Below are 20,106 nucleotides of genomic sequence, written 5' to 3'. Positions count from 1 at the left end.
AAAAATGATAAGCAACAGCTAAAAAGTAAACGTAAGTAAACAGCCAGAAATAGAACCAGAGCTTTCGGACAACACTAGTCCTTCCTCAGTGGGGAGATATATATATATATATATATATGCTGGCATCTTGACAATAAAGTTATTTCTCCATTTTTGATAGAATGGTTTCACTGAAACACAAGACTATTGAAATCTGTAAATCACACAATGGAAGGTCTTGAGGAAGGCATGCCTTCTGCCAACAACCTTCCTGTCAATCACTGTGTTGTCAAGGGATCCTTTAATAAAGTTTTCATGACTGGTGAGAGCAGTAGTATATCAGGTATAACATTTTATTTATTTTTTAAGCGTAAAAAATAAGTAAAAATCAATAACAATGTTGTCAACAACAACATTTCTGCTGTTATTCTTGCATTGTTTCCAGTGGCGGCGCAAGAGTTTGAAAACCGGGGTGGGGAGGGGGCAAGTGAGGGGCAAGATATAATTATAGGGGGAACACGTGCTTGGGTCGACGTGGTCAAGTGTTGCTCAAAATATGTTGAAAGTGGTCCAGGAGGCGAAAAATATGACAATATAGAGATTTCAGGCTTATTTAATCAATTTTATAAATAGATAGTCTACTAATATGTAGAAAATATATATCATTTTTTTTCTCCTCTACGTATTGTGTTTTTTTTTTCTTTTTTGGGGGGTGGGGAGGGGAACTTGGAGGCAAGAAAATTATCTGGGTTATCTGGGTGGTGGCAGATGTATTGGAAAGTGCTATCTTGTAATTATAAGATCTTTGATGATGATTCAATTCTTTTTTATTAGTGAATGTATTTAAAGAGAAAGAGGAGGAAGAGATATCAAATAGAGACAGTGGCTATGACGATGACCCCTACCAAATGGACTCGGCAGCTAACGACCAAGAGGTCATCGGTAAAGATCAGTGTGAGAATGACGATCCAGTTCCTATGGAGATGGAGGAAAGGCTAATGTCATGTATCGTTCATGGCTCTGAAAACATGGTGATAATGAGCGGTGACAAGAGCACGATCAAAGGTGAGATGCCAATTTAGTTTTTAATATGAAAGTATATACATTACTCAGAGTATTGACAAATCCATTGGAAAAGGGTGCTCTCTCTCTTGGCTCCTCCATTTCTGGGGACCCCCAAGTGCATTTCCTGTCCCGTATTCAGTGGTTCAAAATATTTAGAGTAGATTTCGATGAGAATAAAATACTGTATGTCCTATCATTTCAATATTCACATTTGTAGCAGATAATACGTAAGAATCCTCCACGAGAGATCCCCAGCTATGGCATCTGAAGAGCCTGGATACAGTAATAATCACTGTAAATGGATTAGTCTATACAGTATTTTGCATTTATTCTATACTTGGATTTTTTTAACATAAAATTTAATGCATTTGTGTTACACTTTTAGATTATTTGAAGGGGGTGGCTTAGCACTTCATAGCATCTTGGAAGAGGGCTACAAATATGATGTGATATGATATTACTTTATATTCATTCATCCAGACCTGTTTATTGATTGATTATAAATGTGAAAATATTAAATAACAGAAAATTGACAGTACATACAAGATAAAATTGTGGGGGTGGGGGAAGTGGGTGCAATTTTAACAGCTGACTATCTGTTGGAAGATCAGAGTATTTGTTTATCCCTGAAGGAAGTCCCCACCCATCTATACAAGATCCAACCACCAAAATAATTACTGTACTTACAAAGGATTATTTAACAAAATAATTTCAATTCTGTGCGAGGTAAAAGAATAGAGTCACATTTTAATTAACAGGATTTTATTATATATTATTTCTTTTCTGCATTTTAGTTAACTCAGGTGATTCCAGAGCTGAGGATAACATTCCTGAAAAAAATTATAATTCGGATATCAATGCAAACAATAACAACATAAACAATAATCCGTGTCCAGTTCAAAAAGTTGGTTTGAATTCTCTCCCGAACATAAATTCAGAAAGTAATGCAAAACTTCTGGATGATGGGATTGATGTTGGTGAGCGACCGGTCGCTCACGTCCAACCAGTGCCTCGGGAGATACAAAACAATCAAGAAATGCCTTCCATCTCAAGATCTCATAGTAGCAATACATCAACCTCAAGTGAATTTGAAGCACAAAACATGTCTGTTTCTCATGAAATCTCGCAGAGTGCATCAGGACATTCCCGTAGTAGACCTACTGATGAGTCTTCACAAATGAACATTGACCCTCCAGTTACATGTTCGAAACGGAGGATGGATGATGAAGAAAACAGGGAACAATTATATAAAAAACAGAAAGTCACAACCCCTCAAGGTAAGCTAATAAGCCAATTCGTAGTTACAACTGCGCATGCCCATATCAAGGTCAGTCGACATAAACGGCATTCACACACCTTAGGCTTATGCCGATTGACCTTGGATATGTACGTACAAGATATTATCTCTTGCGTACGACTTAATATCTTGTACATACAAGTTAATATCTCATACATATGAGATAATATCGTACGTATGACTTAATATCTTGTATTTACAAATTAATTATCGTGTACGTATGACTTAATTATCTTGTATGTACGAGATAAATATCTAGTACTGCTCATTTCCGGACAGTTAGGCTTAGGCGTAATCATGCATCTATTTATACTTTGATATAATACTGTTAGACTTTGAAAATTGTTGTTGGTATATAAGGAAATGAAAATAAGACAGTGTAACAACTATTTATGTGGCCCGGGGATGATAAAATGTCAAGTGGGGGGTCTCAAGTATGTTTGCTCTCAAGACTTTGATGGGTGGGTAATCTCCTTGGCTTTATTGTGTTTGGTACTTAAAAGGAGCTCACCTCCCCTTCTCCCACTTTGGTTTTGGGACCCAGCCTTCATGCTTCCCCCTCCCGACAGGTCATACGCTTTATATGGTTCTTTGAAAAATTGGTCTCGAATTAGAGAGGTTTGGAATTAGAGGTTTTGTATTTTTACACAAAATAATTGTTCCAAAAACGGATTCAATCAAGAGTGGTAACAGCCCATTTTCAACAAGGTAATTTTACACTAGACGGGGACCTAGGGAAACCCCGTCTAGAATCTCTGGGCCTCCAATATTTTATCTTTCACCCTAACCTTCGCCATGGTGAACGTTGCAATGGTCTGGGTCTGCGCCTGATTTCTGCTACCTTCAGTGGCATAATGCCCTTGAGCTTTCAGGGTGTAGCCTGGGCCACCACTAAAAAGGGTGCCCCAGTCCTTCTCACCTTAACAATCTTAACTGTTTAAATTCATATCAACAATACAATACAACAATTATTTTTCTTAATACAAACCCCCACATCTGCCCCAGAGTAGTCATTTTCTATTATCAAACACCAACAACCATTTTCAAAGTCTAAAAGTGCTATTATTAGGCCAAATAAAATAAATTGTTTGTTTGGCCTTCTTTTTTTAAAAATGATAAATAGAGGGTGCATGGAAAAAGTTTTTTTTTTTATTATTATTTATTTTTTTTAAATACTCATCAGATGGAATAAAAATAACCCACAGAGACCTAGAATGGCAATATCTTACATCAGACAACAACTTTAGACTAATTTGTAGGGCATCTGGCAAAAAATAAAGATAAATTCACTCACATTTTTTTTTAATTTGTAAAGAAAAAAAGCTAAAAAAAAAACTTTTTATAAGTTTTTTTGTCTTTCCGTCCCTATTTTTTTCAGTGAGTTAGGGGCGGGTGGAGGAGGGCAAACAAATAAATTTTTTTTTTTGGCCTTATATCGGAGTATAAATTATGCATGGTCTAAGCCTGCTGTCTGGAAATGAGCAGTCGGTGCTTCATACTAGATATTTACCTCATACATACATGATAATTAAGTCATAATAATTAAGAGATAATTAAAAGATAATGAAGAGATAATATCTTGTACATACGGCCTAATTATCTCGCACATAATGCGTTTGCAGAAATATGGTTCCGTAAGTTGGAATGCATCTGTACAGAATGAGGAAGAAGATGGGGTAGCCGTGTTAGTCTAGATGGTAACAGTAAATGAAGGACAAACAGCACTTTTAAGACTAAGGCTGCGGTCACACTAGCGTCTCAAGCCTGGCTTGACTCACCGCGGGTGAGATTTCAAGCCAGGCTTGAAATTCTGCATTGGTCATACTAGTTGGATTGACCTCGAAATTATGAAAGTCGAAACAGCAGAGCCGTAAAGAGAGAGTTTGGCCAACTCTGTTTCACAGGATTCGATATACGCGCGTGTGATTGGGTGGATTGCAATCAAAGATTTTACACCAGACGTGCCTGAACCACTCTTCTTCAACTGATCTTTTATCAGCTTGTATTGGGCTCGCAATGCCTTCACTTTTGTTTGAATTTGGGCCGTCGTTCTCTTCTCATGTCCGAGACTGGCTAATCTGTCAGCAAGCACTCCAAAAATTCCCGTTTTGTTGTTTGTTTTTTTATTTTCTATCCGGTCTGTCAGCTCGGGTTTGTCCCACAAATCTACCAGGTCAGCAGTTTCCTGGTCGCTCCAAATCAATCGCATTATTATTAATTAAAATTTGAATTAAATTTTATGAAAAGTAATGATTGCGTCTTGATTGAACACACATGTTATTATTACTCGCGGGTTGTTAATTCAAGAATTTCTAAACGTAACACCGTCATCGACTGTGATTGGTCGACAGCTGACGAGGAAATGTCAATCTCGGTCACGCCATGGTCAATCCAGGGTCAATATGGGTGCTGAGCCGGGATCGAGATAGGTAGATTGAGATTGAGGTCCCGCCAGGCGTTAGTCGGTGCAGATGCGGTCGAAATTACGAAAATCTCACCCGCGGTGAGTCAAGCCAGGCTTGAAACTCTAGTGTGACCGTAGCCTATACTGTATAATCAACACTGTTGTATTGAGTTGGATAAGATGCATCCATATGGAATTAAGGTTATTTTCAGTTGAAAAAGAATGCATCCATATGTAATCAACAAGATTGTTTCTGAATAGCATACACCCATGGAGGAATTAGTTGTAAACTAATTCCTCCATGATACATCCATGTGGCATCAACAAGGTTGTATTCTGTTGGATAGTATGTATCCGTATGGAATCAACCATATTCATGTATTCTCCAGGATTAGCTACTTTCGTATGCAATAATATATATTGCATAGGTTGTATCTGTATAGATTTATCAAAACTGTTCTGTTTATGTACAAGATTTGTTATCGTGTCTTCTTAATCATTTAATTTTATATATTTTACATTTTCACAGAGTGTGCTGGAAGATCTTGCCAAACTTATCATCGGGTGAACATAGAGGGTTCCAACAACACTGCAATTACAGCTGGTTCAGGAAGCACTGTAAACTTAAACTGTAAGTTGTGTGCTAAATTATTAGGTTATGAATGAAAATATATATTAATATGTCAATTATGACATCATCATTTTATCTGCAATGTTATTTCTCCTATCTTGAAATGTTAATTTTTGTTATTAAATGGGGTTTTTTTTTCGGATTGTGTGCAAAAAATTAAAAAAAATACCTGTTTTATTGCTTATTACTCCCTGGTACAGGCTAGCCTAGCTAGCTGCTATAAACAACCTTGCATTTATATGCCTAGAGCGCTGTCTATATCGCATTGTGATAGCATTCTTTCCTATGCATGACCAAGAAACAAATTTGAACAGGCTCACGAAATTCGCTTACGTCTGAAGAATCTAAGGCATTCATAGATTCTGTGGGAACCAAGGCCACAAAACGAAAATGAAAAATTTGGAATAGGAGTATTTCAGGAGTATTTACTGTAGTCTCAAATGGAGCGGCTGGATAGCCTAGGTAAGCAGTTAGTCATTAGTTAGCAACCACACAAATCCAGCTAGGCCTAGACTAGTCCTAGACTAGGCTAACAAATAAGAGATGGTGACTGATTACTACTTAACGTCCAGAGACTACAGATAGGTGTAATGGTCTAATTATTGTTTCAAATTATATTCTATATTTATTATAACATACAGTAGTATTGATAATTTTAATATTCAAACAAAAAAAAAAAATGCCTTGGACATAAGAAATTTACTATGAATACAGCTGAGCGTAAGGAGAAGTGAAGAAGTTGAAGACTGTTATTAATATTATTTATTTATTATCTCTCAATTTTTTCCCCGCAGATTACCAATGCAAGCACGCACAAGACGAAGAAACCAAAAAGGATGACTATAGTATTGACCACATCGATGGTGAAGTATTAAAAAGTAAGATTTGGGTGATTTTCTATGTTTATTTCCAATGTCTATTTCATATTTTATTTAAGCTGCTTAAATGTTTATGGTGTTAAAAGTTATATACCATATTTATTCAAATAAACGCCCAGCTTTGAATAAATGTTCTTGATGTTCTTCATGGATACATGGTAGAACAGCCTCCTTACAGAATGTGCTTACTACGTTAAAAAAAGATATTACTTATTTTCATGTTGTCGTTATTGATTTTTAAATATTTTTTTCCAGAAACAGGAATGATGTCATTTTTTGAGCGTATCTCTAAGCACATGGGTAGTACACGTGATATATGGAAGCGCCTTGCACGAGAGCTTCCTATGGTTGGCTATGAATCGCTAGAACGTGAGATCAAGGTGCTGGAACGGAAGCAGCTAACAACGGAGCAGAAGGCCTTCACTGTCCTTGTTAAGTGGTGGAAGGGGAATTCCGGTGCTAAAGGCATGAAGAGAACGTTGGTGGTTGCTCTACGACAAATAAAGTTACCATGGCTGGCAAATTCCCTTGAAAAGGAGATAGAGAGTTTTGCATGACTGATACTCCTGTTATATAAGTTTCGAGGCTGCTTTAATTTATCTAATAATGTTTACCTGGCAGCTTGCAAGGCAGGTTGCCCTCCAATTCAAGACCCCCTTTGGGACCTGAAAATTTTGGGTAGTCTCAGGGTTTGGTTTCCAATTAGAGGGTTAGCTCTGTGTTAAAAGATTGAAGATTGTTATTTGGTTGTTTGAAAAAAAAATAGTCTCTCAAATTAGAGGGTTCTCTGAATTAGTATGGTCTTGAATTGGAGGATGCACTGTAATACTATTTGGAAGCTTATATCCAGTTGGTAATAGTATTTTGTGAATGGTATGACCAGTAGGTTATAACACATAGTGATGGTATAACCAGTTCTGTACCAGTAGGTGGATTCTATGACCTGCTTGGTCAAGCTGGTGATATTAATTGCTAGTCATATAACAGGTGGTTACATTCGGTGTTTAGACAACCATCTGATGAAAATTAGTCAATTAGTATTGCTATGAGGGAAACAAAACTTAAGGGGAGGGTGGCTCCTTGATTAAATGAAGTGCATTACTATGCTCTTATTTTCCCAATTTTCCATGTTAAAACAACACTTTTTAAGGATTTGATGATAGTTTCTGCATGAGAAATGCCCGAAATCATAAACTTTGAAGGCAGATTTCTCATATATTTTTTCTTTAAACAGCTGTATGTTTAAACGCTTGTAACTTTCTAAGGAAATGTTGGATTTGAATGATTTTTTTACCATTTTATAGCTCTGGTATTAATAACTCAACATTTTTCCAAAAGAGTGAATCGTTTTGTCTTTACTACATATCATTTAGAACAATTTTTTTACAGGGTTCTAGATCCAGATGCAATTACATCAATACCAATACAGAGAAGCACTATAAAACATTTTAGGAAAAAAGTATCTTAATATATATATATATAATTTTTTCTTGATAAATATTGTAGTACATTTAAAAGTATTGACAATCAGCTACGTCTTCATATGTATAGAAACAGTTACCTGTATGTCTGAAGAATCGGTGCATCATGTTGAGCATCATGTTGTGAGCTAGCGAGCCCTCACCTAGGCCTCTAATTATTGGAGTACAGAGCGGTCTATTGGTGCCTCTGATTATAGTTGGTCTTGTTGTCTCACAGTTTTTTGTTATACAGTTGAACTTGCCTAAGTCGAATCCAAAATGGCATTAAAAAGTTGTGCTACTTGGATGAAAATCGACTTATAGATGGTTAATTAAGTAAAAACACAACAATTTGGCATGTAAAATAAGTTTGAATTAGGCAACGTCTTAGACTTGGACAAGTTTAACTACATATTAAGATATTTAATTGTTTACTGATTTGTGTGTGTGATTTTAATTCTCGTAATTTTAATATGCAACTTATGTTTTGTATACTACCAGTCAGTGTGATACTTTCACAGGTGATCAAATCCATGTGTTACAGAATACTTAATCAGGGTTACGACTTACCGCCCAAAAACTGGAGGAGGTCTGCATTTAAAAATGAAAAATTGATATTCGTATATATATTTCCAATGCTCTCCAGAGTATCGGAGATCATGCAAGCAAAAGGGTCCACTTTCCACTGAAACGAACCTCCCACAAATTAAGTGATGCTACGGGCCTGTTGATCTACATTGTTAGCTGTTACTAATTGTCTAAAAATCCTTATTTTCAAGGACTTCTTCTGTAGGAAGCAGCCTGTGCCAGGCCTGCTTGCGGTACACCACGTAGATAGTTCTGAAGAGAACTGTTGTTGGTTGAGAATGTCTCGACATTCCAATCTTCTTCAGGAGAATAATATCTGATAGTATTGTTTTAAGTTAGAAACATTTTGTCTTTTAAAATTATACACTTCAAGTATTTTTTCATGCCTAAGCAAGTTCATAACTAACCACTCAACTCTCACTTAAAATATAGGGTGTTTGAATTGGTACATTATATAGTAATATTAATATAATAGGGTATTTAAACGGCTTATTACATAAATGTATGTGTGTATGCTTGTGAAAACTGCCAATTCTTTTTTGTTTTACTACTGCCCTTGTTTTTACGACTGCCCTTATTTTTACGATGGCCTGTATATTTACAACGGCCGGCCGTTAATGCCAAGTTCAGTACTTGTATGTAATTCCCTACCATCCTTACTTAAGAAAAACACATAAATAAGTTTTAAGCTGCTGTAGGCTTAGTATTAGTAAAATAATGTAAAATGCTGCATTTTTCGTTTTAACAAGTGTCCTTGCCAAAGATAACATTTTGAAATGAAATTTTCATAAATATTCATCAATTATGGTTATGAATGTGCATACATTTCATAAATATTCATCAATTATGGTTACGCATGTGCATACATTTGCATAAATATTCATCAATTATGGTTATGAATGTGCATACATTTGCATAATAACCTCATGAGTATGCAAATATCCTAACCATTAGTAGGCCTTATCCAGACTTGTATTATGCTTGCATGCTTTAATTTGTTCCAGGATTTAAATAGTTTGAGTATTAATGAATATTTCACAAGTTACAATTCCAATCAATGTATCTACAGTATACATAAAGTTATTCCTCCAGTTCTATTCCACTAATATAGGGTAGCCAATATTTAATGGCAGTTTCCATGATTTTTAGTATATTGCGCTTGCAGTATTGAGGCAATGTACAGCAGTACAATGTGTTAAGATTAGTGTTAATGAGTGTGGATGTGGGGTGTTTGAGCACCTAGTGTAAGATCCACTCGTAATTCCATCATTTGTTTTTATTATTGCTTTAGTTTGCTGTGTTCTTGTTAGCTTTTAATAGTTGAATTGCAATTTTTAATTTGCATTCCTGTACTAACTTATAAAACATAGAAAATTCAAAGTAGTGTAGAGTAAACCTACCAAATTCCTGCAAAAAGGATAACCAGGCTATACTAACATTTGCATGAGTGGCAGGACCATGGTCCAATGGATGCAGGCTGGGGTGTTTCTATACCTATTTTGCTATTTTGGGGTCCAGAGGAGCTAGCATTCAGTTTTAGCAATTTTAATATCTTATCTAAAATGATATTTCATTTGTTTAAAGATTTTTTGGCAGCTGTGTGTGGAGAGGGGTTGCAAACAGTGGTGGGACAAGCATCTGAAATCTGGTTGGGGGAATGGGAAAAGTGAGGGGAAAGGTTAAACTTTATGGGGAGGGGACAATATGTTTTCCTATAGCAGACCAGAGATACAATTTAAGATAAGAGATAGGGAAAATTTACACATTGCTTGTATTAATTGTGATAAGCGCACTATTGGATAAATGAATGCCCGGTGTCAACTTCATTAAAGCAATTGATAAGTTGATAGTATGTCTTGAAACGGGGGTTCTGAAAGGGGGCCCGAAGTTGAAGGGGGGCTCAATGATCAGTTGAAGGATGCTAATTCGACAAATAAGGTGATTGTAGGTGATTTTTAACTACTTGACTCTGGTTTTTTTGGGGCGTGCGCACCTCCCTAGATACGCCACTGCACCTTCATGGAGACACGCTCCTCTCAGAGGTGAAGCGACGCTTCACTGAAGTTGTTTGTTATTAAAAATTTGTGAAGTATAGTGCCATGTCACTGTTAGTTTTTGGAAACAAAAAGGTTAGCTCTACTGAGGATAGGAGAAGTGAGAAGAGTTTTATTGTGAAAACAAATTTTCAAGCTGGTCTTGTTACATTTATTCCAATATAAAACACTCCAAATTTATTCCAATGGTTTTTACATCAGGAGGTTTAATACTAATGGTGTTTTGCCCTACCTGACGTGTTACCGGTCGTACAGAATTTCCAGTATGTTCAGGGGCGTACCGTGGGGGTTCGATGGGTGCGGTCGACCCCCCTTTTTAAAGAAAGTGCCCTTTAAATATGCTCGCTTCACTCACAAATAACGCACCCTGCGAATTCTGAAAGCTTCGCTAAATTGCTCCGAGTTCAGCTTGCCCTCTGCGCTTTCGTTTCGACACCCCCTTAGATTTTTCACCGTACGCCCCTGATGTTCCCAAATACTTAGGTATTATGTATGTTACATTTTTGTTGAGCTCAAGTATTTCTTTTGTAAAATTCCAGTTTTGGTTGTACCAAGTTCATATTGTACTGTAATTGAATAAATTTGATATGTTAATGATTTTGGCTATTTCTGTCATTTTGTTTCTAAGGTCTAACAGCTGCATCTCATGAAGTGAAACTATCATAATAATATTAGTAATAAAAGTATAAAAAATTTTTAAACGTTTGGATTTACTGTATATATAATTCTTGGGTGACAGACAGTGCGATTGCACCCTCATAAATTGTATTAAGAAAATAATTGTTGTATTGTATGGTTGATATGAATTACCAGCAAGATTTTTAAGGTACGAGAGTGCAATTTCCAGGCACTAAAGGTCCATATTCTCAAAATTTTGCCACCTCAGCCCCAACCATGGTGGAGCTGAGGTGGTGTGGACTAACGCACTCCCTACCATCAAATCCTGCATCTGCCCAGTAATTTTAATGCACGATCACACCACTTCCAAGTACTGTACTATCTCTCACACCGCTGGCAAAACAAAAATCTCCCAGAAACTATTAAACCTGCTTCCTGCAGAATAGATATTTACTTAGTTTTATAGATATAAAGAAATCTCATTAAACCATATAGAGAGATGAACAGACATATAGGTATGCAATTACTGTAAAATTTATTAAGAAAAGCACAAAATTGGTGAGCATCGCATATTAAAATTATATATGTAAATTTATAATAATTATATGTTCACTGTAATATGCACTTATAATGTTACATTTCTCCAACATTTGGAAGACCATAAAGAGAAATTAGGCTCATTCTTTTGAAGCTTTCTCATACAATGTAATTTTGTTTGTAAAAAGTATAAAAATCTTTCGATACTTACAAGTACATGAAATACCCGACTCTAATTTCCTGAAATTTATTGGAGCGGTTGGCACAGTGCTTCCATTTCGAGCGCTGAATATTGAGGTCAGAGGTTTGAACCCCATGATGTGCATTTCATTGGACAAGGTATGTTAACTACACTTGTCTCCCCAACCTAGGATATAGGTGATACCTAGTAGGTTTGAGTGCCCAACTCTAGTTATAGTATTAGCTGCAACATGAAATGCTCTTCCACTGAGTTGAGTATGTGTTTCACAGGCTAGCCTGGCTTTGAGCCCTTTACACTGTATATTGATTTCAGCCCAACAAGTGAGCCTTGATTATTTTTCAGTCTCAGCTACCTCGCGTTGCTTGCAGGGGTAATAAACTGCATAGAATCCTTTTTGCCATGATCAGATATAAGACTTTTTAATTTTAGCATTTTATACAAAATTTAGAATAGATTTAATAATATTTTTTATGTACAGATGCTGATATAGTTAATCAAGAATACCATAGTGTTTCTGAATAAACTTTATTAAAGTTTATTACAATTATTATTTTTTTAAAGACATTCTGTCTGAGTTGAGTTGATAAACTTGAATAGATTCAATAAATTTGATATCAAGGCATTCAGAGGAAATCAAATGCTACTTACATAAAGAAACTCTGTCTCATACAAAGCTCAAAGTTGTGTTAAAGTTGAGATTAAACCACTTACCTCCTTCAATAAAAAATGTAAATCATTCTAAAGTTGTTTAACCATTTTAAGTGTAGCAGGCACTTCACATATTTCAGCAGGCATGCAAAAGTGTTGCCTGTATGTCAAATATGTGTGCAGCACACTTTTTTTTAGCTAAACTTGCGTACTTAACAATTTGCTCATCAACATCAAAAGATCTGGTTCTCTTTAGAATTTCATCAGTCAACAAATAGTTATTAACTTTTAAAGTTTCATATTTCACTCCAATTTCAAGGTTATGGCTTTAAAAAAAAAAAGTAAAAAATTTCTAACAACTCATGAAAAGCACTAAAGTCTGTTTGACCTTCATGGTTACAGAGCATCAGGGGTTCCAAATGATCAGCTTTGCTGGATGAAGCACCCCTAAATATAAATGGTATCACCCTCAATAAATATGGTGCACCGCAGTGCTTATAAAATTTTTGGAGGCTTTATTTAAGATTGGCGCTTATCCGAAAGCGTCGCTTATAAAAGAATATTGGCGTGTCGCTTTCCATGCCCGTTCCTACTTGCCTATTTCACATATTCCTGTGGTTCAGCAGACCTATCATAGGTCCAATCATTGTAAACAGATGTTTATAAAGAAATGCTTGTGTCTTCATTGTGGTAGTTATTCACTGTATACATTGTAGTTAAAACCTTGTTTCATTACACACGGTAATATTATATACTCTTGATTAAGTGCTGCGGCACTTATTGACGAACAGCGCTTAACAAAATCATGTATGGTGCGGCACTTATTTGAGAGCGGTGCTTATTCAAGCATTTACGGTAACAACAACATTATCTGTTAAATAATAGTAATTATAAACTTCACATTGGTATATTTGGTATGAAAGAATTGCATAGCATTAATAAGAAAATTATTGTTGTCTATCATTGAAGTAAAAAATACCTTCGTGGTGAAATAAAGATTAGTGTTTCTTGCCAATTGGGTCGGACACCATGTTTAGCAAGAATATAGTATAAAACCTACCTACCATTAATATATAAAGTAATATCTATATGACATGGAACATATTTATTAAAAAATGATTTCAGTATTACTACACAATATTTATATATATATATATATCTGTCTCTTATACACATCTAGATGTGTATAAGAGACATATATAGTATATTTCAGGTATATCAACCAATCATAGTGAACTATTATCATATGCATATTAAGTATATTTTTACCACTATAGTGTGCATAGACATTTGTATAACAAGCTTTGTTTAGGTATTTATTGCATTCCTTCCAAAAGGTTAGCCACTGTCATGAATTCCATCAAATTGAAATGTTGAATCTGAAAGATAACATAAAAAAAGGAAATTTAATATTTAGGGTTTTAAAACAATAATGAAATGATATAGAGATTACAATATGTGCTAAAACAAATAATTAGGCCCCACTCTTGCTGTCTTTCTCGATGCTTAATAAAAAAAAAAAATGAAACGTACCTGAGTATTATACATTCTGTTTAATAAATTAAATGATCCATCACATAAGAAACTAAATAAAAATCACACATACTTAACTAATCAAACTAATGAACAATTAACATCTAAACCATTAAAACGTGCTATTCCTTTCACCTCCATGCTTAATCTAAAATTTAATGATCAATACCACTCTCAAATAATTTCATCTGGTCCCATGGTGTATAATAACTTTTTTCTTGAACCAATTAGGGGTTTGTTAGCCTGAAGAAAGTTACTGTTGTACAGTAATTGCTGAAACCAATTGCTCTCCCCTGAAATCCCTCAAAATAAGATATATATATTTCTTCCTTTATTTTTATTTAAATTTATTTAATTATATATAAGTATTTATCAATTTCATTATTACACTGTACAGTCATCAATAAAATTTTATTTTTATTTTCTCCTCATTTGGCAAGATCATTTTGCTAAATAGGGAAACAAAATTATATTTTTTTTTTCCGCCTTTTTCTGAGGATCTTAAAAAAAAGTTTGCTATTAAACAAGGTATTAAAAAAGTCTCAATAAACTAATTTGTTTTCGACACAATAGTGGTACCAGCAGGGGGGGGGGGGCATCCCCCCACTCTTGCCGGACGATATCACAATGAGATTGTAGGACAAGAAATATTAATTTGCCTATTCAAATAACGCTACTTTGATTGCCAATCCCTAATATTGTGGTGTAAAAGCAGAATTTTGTGCCATACTAAGCCCATACTCTCCTCATAAACCCAACCAGGATTTTTTATTCCCAGGACCCTGACTGAGGCTCTAGTCGGCCCCCTTGGTTCGGAACCCCTGTGGGCAAATTTTTGGAGCCACCACTGTTTTGAAATCACATACCTCAAATGATCATGCTTTTGTCGTCCCCACTTTCTTCAAACATGGCTTCATCAGGTGGTATATCTCCTTCTGAACCCGTTTCGCACATGGTAGATGCATCCTCGTAATCTAAAGTTTCTTCGTAGAGTAGCCGTGATTCTCCGTGGTTCAAGGTGAAGAAGTCGTCAGGATTCAATCCTTGTTTCTCCATCTCCTCCTTAACAAGCTTTGGTGGATCCAAGTAGAACTACCGTTAAAAGAGAAAAAAAGTTATCTCGTCAATGTGTATTTATTTTTATTGAATACTGCCCTCACTCATTCTACTGAAGATAATTGTAAAATGTGTAATGATCGAAGGTAAATTTACATACCTCGTTACCGAATGGAAAGGTGCCCCAGTGAATTCCGATAGAAGCTGAGCTCTGCAGATCTGTGTGTACTTGGACAGCTTCTTGTGGGTTTATATGCTGGGGCTTCTTAAACCACCTGGAATGTTAAAGTAAATCAAGGTAATCTATGAAAAAAGTTTGATAGGCAAATGTACAAAACATGGTTCTATATTTACTCTCCAAACAGATGTAATAAGCACTATCCTCAAAAAAGTGTCGCACTGACTAAAGCTTCCAAAAATGTCAAGGACTGCGCTTCTTGTTGACATCTTTATGATAAGAAATCCTAATATTTACTATTGTCGCTAGATTTCGTATAAACACAAATTAGATTTTGTACATCGCTATATGCTTTATTTTATTTAACGTTGGTTTTACTTTACACTAAAAAAAGGCAACAACTCTATTCTTTTGTAAAAATCAATACTGTATATTTTTTTTAATTAAGGAATTCACCTTGGTTCATAAGCACCGATAGGAATAGCAGCGAGATCAAACGGTCCATAGCGCCTTCCAATCTGACTAAATGCCTCACAGTATCCAGTATCACCACCAAAGAAGAAACTATGATTTGGACCAAACACACACCAACTTCCCCATAAATACCAACCATTATCATGCAGGGCGCGGTTGCTCCAATGCTGGGTAGGTGTAAATGCGAATGTTATTTTCATATGGTCGGGGTGTCCGTTTTCCTGCCACCAGTCCATCTCGATCACGTTCTCACAGCCCGCTTTCATCATCCAGTTCATTAGGCCGAGCGGTACAAACCACCGTAAACTTGATCCGAAACGAGCGTTCAGGAATTTGACGGTTGGCAGATCAAGATGGTCATAGTGCGCATGGCTTATGAGAACGGCATCGATGCTTGGCAAGTCATACATATCACAGGGTGGCCCACGATAACGCTTTGGGCCAACGTGTTGCGAGGGACTGCACCTCATACTAAAGATAGGGTCCGTTAAAATTGTTATTCCATCAAACTGAACTAGTACGCAGGCGTGGCCAAGCCATGATACGCGAATACCACTAGAAGGTGGAGTTTTCCACTCTTCTATATTTGGAGAAACGATGGGCAATGTTTTGTCTAATACCTAGAAAATAAAAAAAAAAGGAATTGCACAATATTATCATAGTACAAAATACAAGTGGGCATAATTACCTATATACCTGGCAATCTCTCAAGAGTAAACAATATTTTAACCATTTGTTAGTTTGTCCATTTGTCCTTGTGTACAGTACTTTGGTAGATCTGCCCATGATAAGATAGTAGGGGAACATCCATGTTTCCCCTCAGAACTAGCCACTGATACAAAATTTCATTTCCAAATTTTGATAATATATATATCTTCACAAAAATATTTGGTTGTCAATCAATAAAAAGAGAATATAATTCAAGTCACAAAATGTAAATATTGAAGCTATCAATCCAGAAAGAAAACAAATTATGTTAACAACCTTAAAGTTATTGAACTCATTAAGTTCCATAATATAATTTCATATCCCAAATTTATTTCCTTGGAGTACCACAGAAAGCAGACATAAAAACCAGATTTTACCTAGATAAGCACCGTAGTTGATTCAAGTATAAAAACGGAATACAATGCCAATCCGAAATCCCAAACCAAATCAATCAACCGGATAATATAATTTTCTCAGTAAAGATTGTAAGTTGTATTATAGTAGGTACAGTTGTTAAATCTTGGTGGTGACTTTTGGTTCAATATAATATTATTATTAGTATGCTGTGGAAGGTGTAGACAACAATGATAATATAAAAATAATATAATACAGTAGTATATTTTCCAACAGAATTATCAAATATTGGTTTGCAGGCATACGTTTAATGTCTGTGATGAGTCTGCTGCCTTAACAGACAGTGAGGATGTGTTATTCAAAGGAAAGCATGTAATCTGACAGACAGGAAGCAACAAAAGTAAATGTGCATAAGTCATGTTTCTGATTCTGAATTGTCTACTGTATATCAATGTATTTTCTGTTGAATGTAAAGATCAAAGATATATAAAAATATAGGAATTATCCATTTGCTAAAAAAATTATGACTTTGTATATGACTGTGTAAATTTGCTATAAAAAATATGAAATTGTACAGAATACAGGGGTGCAGACTGGTTTCAGTTGGAGGGGGTGTGAAACGGCCCGGGAGGGGGAGAGCGAAAATTGAGAATGCCAAACTAAATCCCAATTCCAAACTTAATGGTCATTACTATATTTTTAAAATTATTCAAAATTTGTAAAATTCATAACTTAAAATAAATCAAGTTAATAATATTTATATAAAAGAGTGCAAGTTATTATCATTATTAATGACAGAGGTCAAGAATAACTTCCATGCAATTAATATTTATGTAGTTGATATTCATTTTTTTTTTAATTAGGTGAATCGTTAAATAACTCATCTCACTCCCTGCTCTAAAGCATAGAGGTACATTATGTGCTATATAAGTTCACAATATTATTAAGTATTTCAACCTACACTTAGCATGACTAATTTGCCACCATAGGGGGTGTGGGGGTGCATCCAATCCCCTGCAACCCCAGCCTATGGTATAACAACAAAAAATACTATGGTACTCACACTTTTACTAGGGATTGCACGATTATTTTTTGAACATAATTTCCACTTTAAAACTCCTGTAGCACTTGGCATTTTCCATGTATCCCAAGGATTTATAAAATTGCCCCATTTTGTCCTTTGTGACGCAGTGACTGATTCCAGTTTGCGAAAGTCGAGTGGACCTAGCTTGATGCCTGATTCGCCCATTACTCTCCTCCTACCGGTGCAAACCGTGCTCAGTTTAGATTTAGGTCTGTGCTCAACGAAGTTGTTATTATTTGTTAACGGCTCAGGTACTCTAGGTGCAATAAACATATAAGGATCTTCTTTCTCAGATGGATCATCTTCACCGTCTGTGATTGGCTGTATCTCAGAAGGCGGTCTACATCCTGGTAGTGTCTCATAGCCAGGGTCATTGTCCTCAATCCATGCGGAATCATCCTGTTCTGGTTTTTCCTCCGGTTGTTCGTCAGCTGGAATCCTCTCATAGATACCAGCCATCTTTGCGTTGTTGTAATTAAGCAACCTCGACTAGACTGGTAAACACGCCCCAGGGCGGCTTGATTGACAATCTGTAGAAGAAAAATCTTGACATCAGTTTGTAACACACACCACAAAGCAAAATTTTTAGTGGGTGAATCATTAATCATTCAACAATGCCTTCCTTCATTGATTTTTTTTTCACTTACCAGTGCAAAAAAAAAAAAAAAACTCAAAATTATTAAATTAACTGTAAGACATGTTTTTCAATAACCAATATCTCAGATGCCTTTTTCTCTACCAAATAATTCTCAGAGAAGCAACAATGGTGAATGTGTTCTTTTCACTAAGTCTAACTCAGTGAAAAGAACACATTCGCCATTTTTCACTGAGTCTGTAGACTCTCATTATTATCAGCTCTATTAAAATAGAATTTATTTTATGACAGCCTTTGGCCTACTGTACACTATGTCAAATATTAATACAAAAAATGAATTATAGTTGTCACAACTCCTGAGAAACGTTTTCTGAAATTACAACTTTTAAATTAAAAGAAAAAAAAATATAGATTCTGAACACATGTTGATTAAATTACATTTCTGGTACACTTAGTAAATTCCATATATCCCAAAATCATCTTAAGCCCAGTCTAGACTATCAAATTGTGTTTGGTAAAACATGTGACATGCCTACATATGGTCTTGATGACATCACATCATGACCATATATAGGTACATCATGACCATATATAGGTACATCATGACCATATATAGGTACATCATGACTATATATGGGCATCATCAGTTTTTTGTCAAAGAAAATGTGATAGTCTGGACAGAGCTTTGCTGATGAAAATACAGTAAATTAGTTTTGTTTTTTTTTTCTTTTTTTTGTTTTTTTTTTTTCTTTTTTTTTATATAAAAAATTATCTTAAATTTGGTATAAATAACCCCTGTACTGTTAAACATTTAAAATTATCAAAAATAAATGTACACAAAAATATCATGATCCAAAATATAATTTGTTATATATATTTTCTGCTCTTCTCTGAAGATCTTTCAGAACTACAGTTTGCTAAACAAGGTATAACAAAATTATTGTATCTAAAAAAATTAATAATTATATACCATGCCACTACATAGATCCGAATCTGGTGTGTGCTTTTGTCTATGCTATGTTATTTACAATATACTCGAAAAGCATTATATATTGCAAAAAATTTTGCTTGTTTTTTTTTGTAATGATTATTATTAGTATTATAATAATTGTAATTAATAATAATATTATTATGATTGTTATTGTTATTGTCTCTTTGTTTTTGTCTATCAATTTTTCATGTTGCCGCTGGGTCGGCAAAATTGTGTTTCAATGTGTGTTTTTGGAAATGAAATTTAAGAAATAGAGAAAAAAAATTACCAAATTTTCTTTGATAAAAAATGTATGTATGCCCATATATAGTCATGATGTGCCTATATATGGTCATGATGTGATGTCATCAAGACCATATTTAGGCATGTCACATGCTTTTTAAAAAAATAAGATTTGATAGTCTGGACAGGGTGTGTATGTGTATGAGTGAAAGGTAATGGATGTGGTGATTTGATAATTGAATGTGTGGGTGCGAGAGTGAAAACATAATATTCACTAACTTTACAATTCACTAACCACAGTTGTTAATTTATAGTCAGTACTAACTTTAGTTTTAAAGTGCTGTTTTCATGAAAATGTAAGTTTAAGATAGTATAGTAATTAGTTGAGAAAGTCCCATGCAGGATCCCATGTTTCTTAAATGATGTATGTGTTTGTTTTTTTGTTTCAGTTACTTGAACTGTATGTACATTAGGATATGGTTGTTAACTTTTATGTGTTACCTTCAATTACTACAGTAATTATTAATACAGCCCTCTTTCTTACAAAGAC

The 20,106-nt window shown here is 35.0% G+C and overlaps 2 protein-coding genes across 3 annotated transcripts in view; one reads left to right on the top strand and one right to left on the bottom strand.

The window, feature by feature from the left end:
* Nucleotides 1–10,953, top strand: part of LOC117105274 — a 12,802-nt gene extending 1,849 nt beyond the window's left edge. For both annotated transcript variants that reach the window (XM_033246382.1, XM_033246391.1), the window contains exons 2-7: nt 161–322; nt 814–1,044; nt 1,839–2,321; nt 5,275–5,376; nt 6,171–6,254; nt 6,510–10,953. In XM_033246382.1, coding sequence (XP_033102273.1) covers nt 208–322; nt 814–1,044; nt 1,839–2,321; nt 5,275–5,376; nt 6,171–6,254; nt 6,510–6,811 — 1,317 coding nt within the window. In that variant the 5' untranslated portion in view covers nt 161–207 and the 3' untranslated portion in view covers nt 6,812–10,953. The remainder of the gene's footprint in view (nt 1–160; nt 323–813; nt 1,045–1,838; nt 2,322–5,274; nt 5,377–6,170; nt 6,255–6,509) is intronic.
* A 2,603-nt stretch (nt 10,954–13,556) lies between these two features.
* LOC117105269 (N-acyl-phosphatidylethanolamine-hydrolyzing phospholipase D-like) lies at nt 13,557–18,278 on the bottom strand (the record flags this gene model as incomplete). The annotated part of the gene is given in 5 exon segments (XM_033246371.1): nt 13,557–13,740; nt 14,761–14,986; nt 15,111–15,225; nt 15,585–16,222; nt 17,728–18,278. Coding segments are annotated over 4 exon segments (1,458 nt in total). The 3' UTR covers nt 13,557–13,740; nt 14,761.
* Between the last annotated feature and the right edge of the window lie 1,828 nt (nt 18,279–20,106).

This window comes from Anneissia japonica, unplaced genomic scaffold (assembly GCF_011630105.1).
Source record: "Anneissia japonica isolate Jap-2015-1 unplaced genomic scaffold, ASM1163010v1 scaffold640_len1575945_cov177, whole genome shotgun sequence".
NCBI lineage: Eukaryota > Metazoa > Echinodermata > Crinoidea > Comatulida > Comatulidae > Anneissia > Anneissia japonica.
Note: the sequence above shows the minus strand (reverse complement) of the source record. Positions and strands in the feature narration are given on the sequence as shown.